The sequence below is a fragment of the Triticum aestivum genome, chromosome 6D (genome assembly GCF_018294505.1).
Source record: "Triticum aestivum cultivar Chinese Spring chromosome 6D, IWGSC CS RefSeq v2.1, whole genome shotgun sequence".
NCBI classification, from domain to species: Eukaryota; Viridiplantae; Streptophyta; class Magnoliopsida; order Poales; family Poaceae; genus Triticum; species Triticum aestivum.
The window spans coordinates 427,930,179-427,939,664 of NC_057811.1; the positions used below are offsets into that span (position 1 = coordinate 427,930,179).

The following is a 9,486-nucleotide window of genomic DNA, read 5'->3' on the forward strand; positions in this document are numbered from 1 at the left end:
ACAGCCTCGTCGCCGTCGGGCACGTGGTGGTGGAACGCGCGGAACACAACAGTCTCCGTAAGATATTCGCGGGGTCGCAGTTCCGTCCGTCCATGTCGATGTGATGAACTTGTCACTATCGATATCAAAGTTCCAGCTCCTCGAGTTCGATCGGTCGAGGTGGAGAAGAGCTACCGCGGGGTAGAGAAAAAGATAAGGTAGGGCGGTTGTTGGGCCGGTGAGACACACCGACAGACGCCTGGAGCCAGCATGAGCAACCGATGGAGCGCTCGGCACGAGCAACCTATGATATCTCGCGTTGCTTATTCGCATGAGCAGCTGAAGGTGGGTAATGACCACATGCGTGATAATAACAACTAAAAGTCGATGTCAAACAAAGTCAAGGTGACAACAGTCCAGATTAGTGTCTGCAGCTTCAACTTCTGCAGAGCCGTTCTAATGCTTAATATAAAGTTTTATGCAGAACCATTAGAACACCCTAATAATGTGATAAATCTACAAAGTACCACGATAAAATACTTGCTAGGCAGTGGAACTGGCGCAGCGGTAGATAGGATTACTGGAGTTGCCTTCCATAAAAATGTAGAGGACGACGATCTTCAAATAGGGGATGGTACCAATATGGCTTAGGCACCCGCCACCTGTCGTCCATATTCTTTTCAGTGCAAATTCATGTTAAACAAATGCTAAATGAATTTGCAGTGCAAAACAGCACAAATACCTGTTTTTCTTAACTGTTGCGGCACCCATTATGTCAGTGGCATGGTCCATTCCTCTTTGTCATAGAAAGAAAGAAAATATTAATGTAAGCACACCGAATGGATATATATCTCTAGACAACAAGAACTGAGACAGATATAAACGCGACAACAGGGAAAGATGTACTTATGAGATGGGAGATCAGTCCCGCTTAAAACTTCCACAATGATTGCCCTCGGCAGGTAAGGAGTTACATCAGTTTCACCATAGAAGTTCATGCCAGCAAACAATCCATTAACAATATTAACAAGTGGCCCTCCAATCCCAACCTAGTACAAGAAATAAAATGGAGAAGTTGTAATGGCTTGGATAGATTACCATAACTTGGTAAATGTGTATCAGTAGATTACTGATTACAGGGAAAACACGCATATCGGTTACCATTTAAAAGGGATTGGGGGGGGGGGGGGGGGGGGGGGGGGGGGGCGGATTCACCGGTGTACCTTCGTGATTTTACAAGTAGAAAGCTTAAGGTCTTCGCAAGGAAGTTTGTCGCCTGCGAGCTTCTTGACCGCTTTACCAATTGTCCCCATCAATAATCCATCCTGAGCCCCACGCCCTATAGCTACTACTCTTGGAGGCCTTTTCGCCGTGCGGAAAATATACTCTGGCCGAATACCATATAGAGGCTTCTGAAGACTGATGACAGCAATGTTATAATCTGAATGGTACAGTTCCAGTGTCCCATCAACGACCTGTTTCGGTGGGAGAAGTACCTTAATCTGCAATGGTAGGTAAAGTCAACTCAATTAGCCATCATCTCACTCAGGACAAGAAAAGCAATTAGCCATCAACTCAATTAGGAGCAGCAACCTTCAGTTTCTCATCAATCTCATTTTCATCAACCCGACTTCTAACCAAACTGGCCGAAGTCAGAATAACAGGCGTACCAGTTTTATGCCACTTTATAAGTAGGCCTGTACATGAAAAAGATCTCACATCTCCTACACACAACAACTTTGGCCATTGGTCAGTGGAAACAAATACTAGAATAAATAGAATAACTTATCAACATATAACTGTAGAATCACCGTCGTATGAAGAAAGTGAGACAACACGCCGGCAAATATTTGTAACAACTTTTTTTCGAAGTTTATCCCAGACCTGCTCCTCAGAGCTACGATCATAGAAATTGCTATCACAGTCCTCATAACCATATAATTGACCAAAATCCTCTTCAAATGTATTAAGCAATCTCCCATTAACTGGTTATAGAAACGAGAACAGAAGTTGTGTCACAGCTAGAAAAAGGTTAAAGAAGATAGAAATCAGAACCATAGAAAGCAACGACTTACCTTCGAGCACAAGTGGTGGTGGCTGAGGATATCCGCATGATTTTAAATAGTTAACATGTGCCATAAACCCTGATGCAATAAAATGACCAATATGAGTACTCAAGCTGATATGTAAAATAAAATCAACCTCCACATACGAGTACTCAGGAATTTTGGAACGATCATTCACACCTGATGGGACTATGCTGTTTACACCATCAGGCAAGGTATATTCACGGAAGTTGGTAGAGTTTGGCCTGCAATATAGAAAAATGTCTAGTTGTCACGATAAATAAATATATACACAGAAGTGCTAGTCCAACAGGAAAACAACATAAACCAACACGGGAGACAGGTCATAGAGAAGGAAAGAAGGTATAAAAGAAGACATGGAAATCAAGCTTATCAATACTAAACAGAAGTCATTAGAGGATAGAGCAGATAAAAGTAGGTTTGATGATCTTCAACACATCCATTTGAATCCCCTGCGATCCTATCCTTGCGGATAGGTTAATTGATCGATCTGATATTTTTTATTTGCTGTTGCTGCGGCAGATCATGGCGCTAGTGTTGACACGAGGGTGGAGGACGAGCAAAGAGATGCGGTTACCCAACATGGCCTTTCATGTAATGACTCGACCATCCTTTTTCAAGAGATACATACTAATAGGCACTTCTTTATTACCGAAGAATAATCTCTTCCTCCCCACTCTTATAATCTCGAACAAGTTAAATATACTATCTTATTCAATTCCTTATATGGTCTTTAAATAGGTGGATTTGTTCTATTTATTGTGCATTACAACATCTGCTAGCTTATTGACCATCCATTTTCAAAGTGAGATACATACCAGCACATCCTTTTTCCTAGATAAAGGATTTGCACATCCTTACATACACCGTAAACCGGAAAACATCAACTGTAACCTGCTATAAATAGACCAACAACCATAGAGACATGTACACCCAGCCAACCAGATATATAATATCCCTACAAGCCAAGCCATAGACCATACACATGAAACCAAGGAGAACACATCAATATGTAAAGCAAAGACAGGGGCAATAACAATTATAGTTACATGATAACTAATAACAGGCTCATGCTAGACTGCGGCGTACAGGCACACTTCCATTCCGCTAGTTAGCAACATGAGATGATGCAAGTGCCACCAGCGAGAGCTAGAACAAACCAACTTGTTATTATTGCAGAGAATACTGTTGTGTGAGAACTCTTAATGCTTCAATGCTTGTATCACAAAGATGGTTCGCCTTACAAGAGAGGAACTAGAACAGGAGGTGTGTTTTGAACAAAACAACTATAGATACACAAATTGAGGACGATAAACTCATAATCATAAGTACTAGAAGCACAGGGGACATACATTAACTTCTCCAAATATTCCAAGCGTGCAAGAAGCGCCACACGGTGTAGGAAATAGGTAGTCTCCTCGTCGACATCAACCTTAATGCTCAATCCCACAACATCCCCAGCTTCATTAATAACTGGCCCTCCAAGTCCAGCCTAGAACCAATAATAATAAAGCGGTAAGGATCATCACAAAGGAAAAATGACAACAAAAAAAATTACTTTGGTGCCTAAAGTTAGAATGGCAAAATTAAAGGGCTAGGGATTACAATGCAATAATTTTGTTATGCATTTTTTTCATCATCCCAAAAAATTAGGAAAGAATCAACAGCTTACCTCTGTGACAGGACAAGGGAAAGGGATCAGATCATGCTTGATCAGATGATCTGCACCTAGCAGCTGTGTTGGGGCATTAGAAGTGGCCATCAAAATACCCGAGCTGAAGGCTCGCCCATAAGCTACTAGATCATTCTGCCAACCAATATGGGAATGCAGATCTACAGGAGGTACATTTGCGAACCAAAAGGACGTGACAATAGCAATATGACTATCATATAGTCCCAAGAACCCATCGAAACTTTCTTTGTCATGAAGGCGCACATTAATCTATAGTGAAAAGAGTAAACCATCAGCCAACAGAACGATTACATTTACCTTGAAAAACAAAGCCAAAACTGAGAACACTGTGATTAGCAGCACCAACCCTCAAATTATCAGCTCTGTTTCTGTTTTTCTCAAATTCTGTAACCAAACGTTTTGAAGTCACAAATCTTGATACTACTGGATACGCCCTTCCCTTACGCCCTAAAGCTACGCCCGAACATGCAAATAACATCTTATCTCCTGTATAAAATTGTCATTTAGATCATGAACTAGTAATGGTTAGATACAAATTAGAAAATCCAAAAGCAGAAAGAAGCATAATTACCATCATATAAAGCAAGTGAGACAACACTGGAAGTCAACAACGAATCATCAGAAGCCGCATAACCAAATGGCTTCTCTACAAAACTCCGATTTGAAACAGGTGTATCAGGACATCCAAATCGTTCCAGATAATCTTCATTGAGCTTGTCCCAGGTCTTGTTGACTAATTAAAGAACATGGTAATTAAACCACGAGCACGAGTTCACTATAATGGGAAAGCAATATATGCAAGAGAAGGAAGAACCAACAAACATGAAAACACTGACTCACGTTGCACCATTCGCTCTATCATGCGTCTTTGGCGAGGAGTAACTGTTGACATCAAATAGTCCCTCCTGCTCTTCTCTGTCGGCCTGAAGCAAAAAATCATTGGCCAGAAATGCTTAGTGGAGAATCATGTTCCTAGTAGATAAGAGGCCCAAAAAGTGAAATTAAAAAGTCCAATTAAAAAATAGGCCCTCTGCATGGAAAAGAACTTCTAGAAAGAGGGTTTTTTATCACATCATTAATATTTTTTTGCCCCTTAAATGAATTTCTTATTGGTAAGAGGTAAATGAGAACTCATAAGTACTAATCTAACTTTTTAATAAAACGCCTCATCTTTTCGACTTTATTTCTCATCTTATTGTAAATGACTTGTCCATCATATGAGAAATAAAGTTTTAAGTTGTCAAAAAGAACTGTATTATAATTTATAAATTTTCAAGTATTGCTAATATTAATTATCAGTATTGAAGACAAAATTGGGGGCCTATCCCCGGGCATCAGTTGGAAAGCAAAACAGAAAAGTCCTACTTTTCTGTTATTTTATCGAATTTCTCAAAATCCAAGTGTTCCATGGGGAAATGAAAAAGAGGTGGAATTATTGGCAGCCAGTTCCTAGCACTACTGGTTATCATGGAGAGATACTGGGTAAGTCAAAGAGAAGTAGATGACATCTTAAAAGAAGAGGAAGAAGAAAATCTTTTGACTCAGAGATCAATCAAATACTCGACTCAAGCTGCTCCATGCGCAACTACCACTAAATAGTACTCCCTCCGTTCCTAAATATAAGACGTTCTGGTGAACCTGGTGAACCACCAGAACGTCTTATATTTAGGAACGGAGGGAGTAGCAAATTAAATCAGGAAATAGATGCTTACAGCCAAAATATCTGCATTTTTTTAGAAATAATACTTGAAACCAATGAGTTGCGACTAGCTTCTTGGTCCCTCTTCGTCTTCTTTCGCTCTATAATGCGTTCTTCACAAGTGTCACCATGACTGGCTTCATGGCCCCTCTTCCTCCTCTCTCTCTGCATCTTTGCAGCCCTGAAGCAAAGAATAAATGGACAGAAATGCTTAGTGGAGCATCATATTCCTATCAAGATATTGGAGGCCCAAAGCAAAATTTAAAAGTAGGCGCTATGCATAGAAAAATAAATACTTCTAGAAACAAGTTCTTTTATCACGTCATTAACATAGTTTCTTGTCCCTTTTAAGAATTAGATCTTTGCTAAAGGGAACATACGAGAACTCATAAGTACGAATTTAACTTTTTCGACAAAATGCCTCATCCTTCTAATGCTATTGCAGCCAATGCATGCATTCAGTCTTCCTTGTGAACACAGATTGGATTCCAACAAATGCCATAGTCACTGCACACAGGAATAGCCGACTTGCATTGGAAAGAGAAAAAATGTACAAAGGAGGGAGGGGGCCTTGTTTGAGGAAATATCCAGAGAGGGAGGTGAGAGAGTTATTGGGTTAACTAATACCTAAGTTAAATTCTCCCTTTTGTTTATAACTCCCTCCGTCCGGAATTACTTGTCGCTCAAATGGATGTATATGTGCTAGACACATCCATATGAGCGACAAGTAATTCCGCGCAGAGGAAGTACAAAATTGTATCATAAAATTTTGATTGCTAATAACAAACACCAAATTGAGAATCAATAAAAAAATCAGTGTCTATGGGAACATAAGAGGTCGAATTACTTACAGCCACTTAACAGTAGGAAAGGGTCAACGAGAGCAGATGAGATCAGAAAAGAAGAAGAAATCAAACTTTTCTAAAAGCATACCAAAACATTTTGAGTAAATGCCCATCCTTGATATAAAAACTTCAAATATCTTGGGATGGCAATGTTCTCCAAAATATAATTTTCTAGTGCTATTTGCAGCCAATGCATCCTGTCTTTCTTGTAAACACAGAATGGATTTCAACAAGTCCCCTGTGATGCAATAATCACTACTCAGAGGAATAGCCAAACTGCATGGTTGCATAAGGGACACAAAAATCTAATCGTTTCAGATTACTAATACTAACTAGTAGTACTATCGAACATTAAACTGGGAATCTAACCCTTGGTCCTTCAGACTGAGCTAATGAAAACAATCCTTTATCACAAAAAAAAATGGAATCGGTAAATCGCACTGCTGTCTTATGGAGAAACAAAAAAGAAAAGAGGCCACTACTTCTCAAAATCTCGACGGGGGCAGCCACTACTGATTGTGATGGAGAGATGGTGGGAAACGAAAGGGTCAAGGAGAAGTAGATGTACTCTCAAAAGAAGAGGAAGAAGATTAATCTTCCTTCCGAGTCAGAGATCAGTCAAATACTCGCCTCGAACTGCTCCATCCACAGCTACCACTAAATAGTAGTACTAGCAAATGAGGAAATAGATGCTTACAGGCGCGTATAATTGGTTCCGCGCGCCTATGCACAACGGGGACGGGATGCGCCGGCCAGGGATGGATCTGTGAAGAGGTGCCGGCGGCTATCGAGATGAAGCAGCCGAGTTTTTTTTTTTTTGAAATTCATCCTGGTCTTTATTTATTCAAAGCCGGCAGGGATCTCTGCCGCTACGACCTGCAGAATACAGTCGGGAGGTTCAATTAACCAAACCTTACAAAAATGACTCAAAATACTCTCCTTTGCTAACAAATGTGCTGCACTATTTGCAGTCCTCCTAACCCAAGTAATTTTCCATCTTTCTCTACTATCCAGCATTTGCTTTACTTCCCCTATGATTGGTCCCAGCGTAGATAGGTCCCGCTCCTTTCTCTGTAACTTGCTAACTATCTCCTTACAGTCCAGAGGCGGACCACGAAAAAAATTTAAGGTGGGGCGAAGTCTCACTAAGATTTTTCAGGAAAATTGAGAAATCACCTCCTCCCCTTTCCTTTGGATTTCCTACTGCCTTCTCTTCCTTTCCATCTTCAGGCAATCTGGCCGTGACTGCGCCGGCCGGACTCAGAAGTGGCCGGACGGCCGGATGGCCGGACTGCTGTTGCTGCTGCTAGGCGCCTAGGCCCTGGCTGGAGACGCCGCTTGCTGCCGCGGTGCCGCCGCCCTCTAGCGCCCCCGACTGCGCCGCCGTTGCCTGCCCTGCCACTGGCTGCCCCGCCGTCACTCGCCGTCGCCTGCCCCGCCCACTCCTGGAGACCTGGCCAGCCGCCGCCGCCGCTGGCAGCGCTAGCTTAGGGATTAGGGTTGGCGTCGTGGGGAGAGAACAGAGTGGTCGAGTGTGTTGCGTCTCTGCTCGCTCGCGTGGACGCTCGAACCTGCTGGCTGCCTCGCGTGGACGCTCGAACCTGGCTGGGTGTTGGCCCATCTTGCCGCTCGCCAGAAGTGTCGCTCGCTGCGTCGGGCCGTCAGCCCATCACGTATTAGCAACGACGAGGCAGCCTATTCTGCTAGCGACTGATGCATACTAGTTATAAATTTTTTTTTCTCAAAATTAAGGTATGGCAGGCGCCATACCCTGCCCACCGGGGAGGTCCGCCAGTGTTACAGTCCATCTCAATATGCAGACTGTTGGCATTAATCTCATGTGCTAACTGAACCGCATGTTTGCAGGCTAGAAGCTCGGCTGTAGCAGGGTCCCTGCACATTGGGAGGAAATGGCATGCACTGCCCGGAAGGGCCCCTTCATGATTTCTGAAAACTACTTTCCCGCTCCTCCATTCTCACCTGTCTTTGATATAGCTCCATCCACATTGACTTTAACCCAACCTTCCTCCGGCGGTCTCCACTTTTCGACAGGCACGGGCTTCTGAATTTTGCTATTGCTTCCATGAATGGCCAGGTAAGCAGCCGAGTTGGAGGCGAAGGATCTGACGAATTAGGGTTGAGGGGAATCACGGACTTGTGGCTTCTGTTTCCTTGTCTTTTTCTTTTCTTATTATATGATGATGAACCAACCACGGTCCACGGTCCACGGGGTATTATTGAAGGACAACCTCGGCCCGGTACCGCCACCGGCCCAGGTCCGGTCGCGGCGACGGCAGCTGCAAGGTGTTGGGGAACGTAGCAGAAATTCAAAATTTTCTATGCATCACCAAGATCAATCTATGGAGTACTCTAGCAACGAGGGGAAGGGGAGTGGATCTACATACCCTTGTAGATCGCGATGCGGAAGCGTTGCAAGAACGCGGATGAAGGAGTCGTACTCGTAGCGATTCAGATCGCGGTTGATTCCGATCTAAGCACCGAAGAACGGTGCCTCCGCGTTCAACACACGTGCAGCCCGGTGACGTCTCCCACGCCTTGATCCAGCAAGGAGAGAGGGAGAGGTTGGGGAAGACTCCATCCAACAGCAGCACGACGGCGTGGTGGTGGTGGAGGAGCGTGGCAATCTCGCAGGGCTTCGCCAAGCACCGCGGGAGAGGAGGAGGAGGGAGAGGGATAGGGCTGCGCCGAAAGAGAAACGTTCTCGTGTGTCTTGGGCAGCCCAAACCTCAACTATATATAGGGGGGAGGGGGCTGCGCCCCCCTCTAGGGTTCCCACCCCAAGAGGAGGCGGCCAGCCCTAGATCCCATCAAGGGGGGCGGCCAAGGGGAGGAGAGGGGGGCGCCCCACTAGATGGGCCCTAAGGCCCATCTGGACCTAGGGTTTGCCCCCTCCCACTCTCCCATGCGCCTTGGGCCTTGGTGGGGGGGCGCACCAGCCCACTTGGGGCTGGTCCCCTCCCACACTTGGCCCACGCAGCCTTCTGGGGCTGGTGGCCCCACTTGGTGGACCCCCGGGACCCTCCCGGTGGTCCCGGTACATTACCGATATCACCCGAAACTTTTTCGGTGACCAAAACAGGACTTCCCATATATAAATATTTACCTCCGGACCATTCCGGAACTCCTCGTGACGTCCGGGATCTCATCCGGGACTCCGAACAA

The 9,486-nt window shown here is 44.4% G+C and overlaps 1 protein-coding gene across 4 annotated transcripts; it reads right to left on the reverse strand.

Moving 5' to 3' along the window:
* Positions 1–319: 319 nt before the first annotated feature.
* LOC123145577 (uncharacterized) lies at positions 320–7,869 on the reverse strand. 4 transcript variants are annotated; one of them, XM_044565034.1, is made up of 16 exons: positions 7,480–7,869; positions 7,001–7,179; positions 5,506–5,639; positions 4,600–4,682; positions 4,331–4,492; positions 4,106–4,245; positions 3,739–4,008; positions 3,419–3,558; positions 2,226–2,290; positions 2,055–2,123; positions 1,791–1,964; positions 1,573–1,703; positions 1,203–1,481; positions 886–1,028; positions 722–775; positions 320–641 (listed from the first exon to the last, which is right to left on the reverse strand). In XM_044565034.1, the coding sequence occupies exons 4-16, from the start codon at positions 4,649–4,651 to the stop codon at positions 557–559; spliced, it is 1,764 nt and encodes a 587-aa protein (XP_044420969.1). In that variant the 5' UTR covers positions 4,652–4,682; positions 5,506–5,639; positions 7,001–7,179; positions 7,480–7,869; the 3' UTR covers positions 320–556. The 4 variants fall into 4 exon arrangements, with proteins under 4 accessions (XP_044420969.1, XP_044420967.1, XP_044420968.1 ...); XM_044565032.1 differs by having other exon boundaries at positions 5,472–5,639; XM_044565033.1 differs by lacking the exon at positions 7,001–7,179.
* Positions 7,870–9,486: the final 1,617 nt, after the last annotated feature.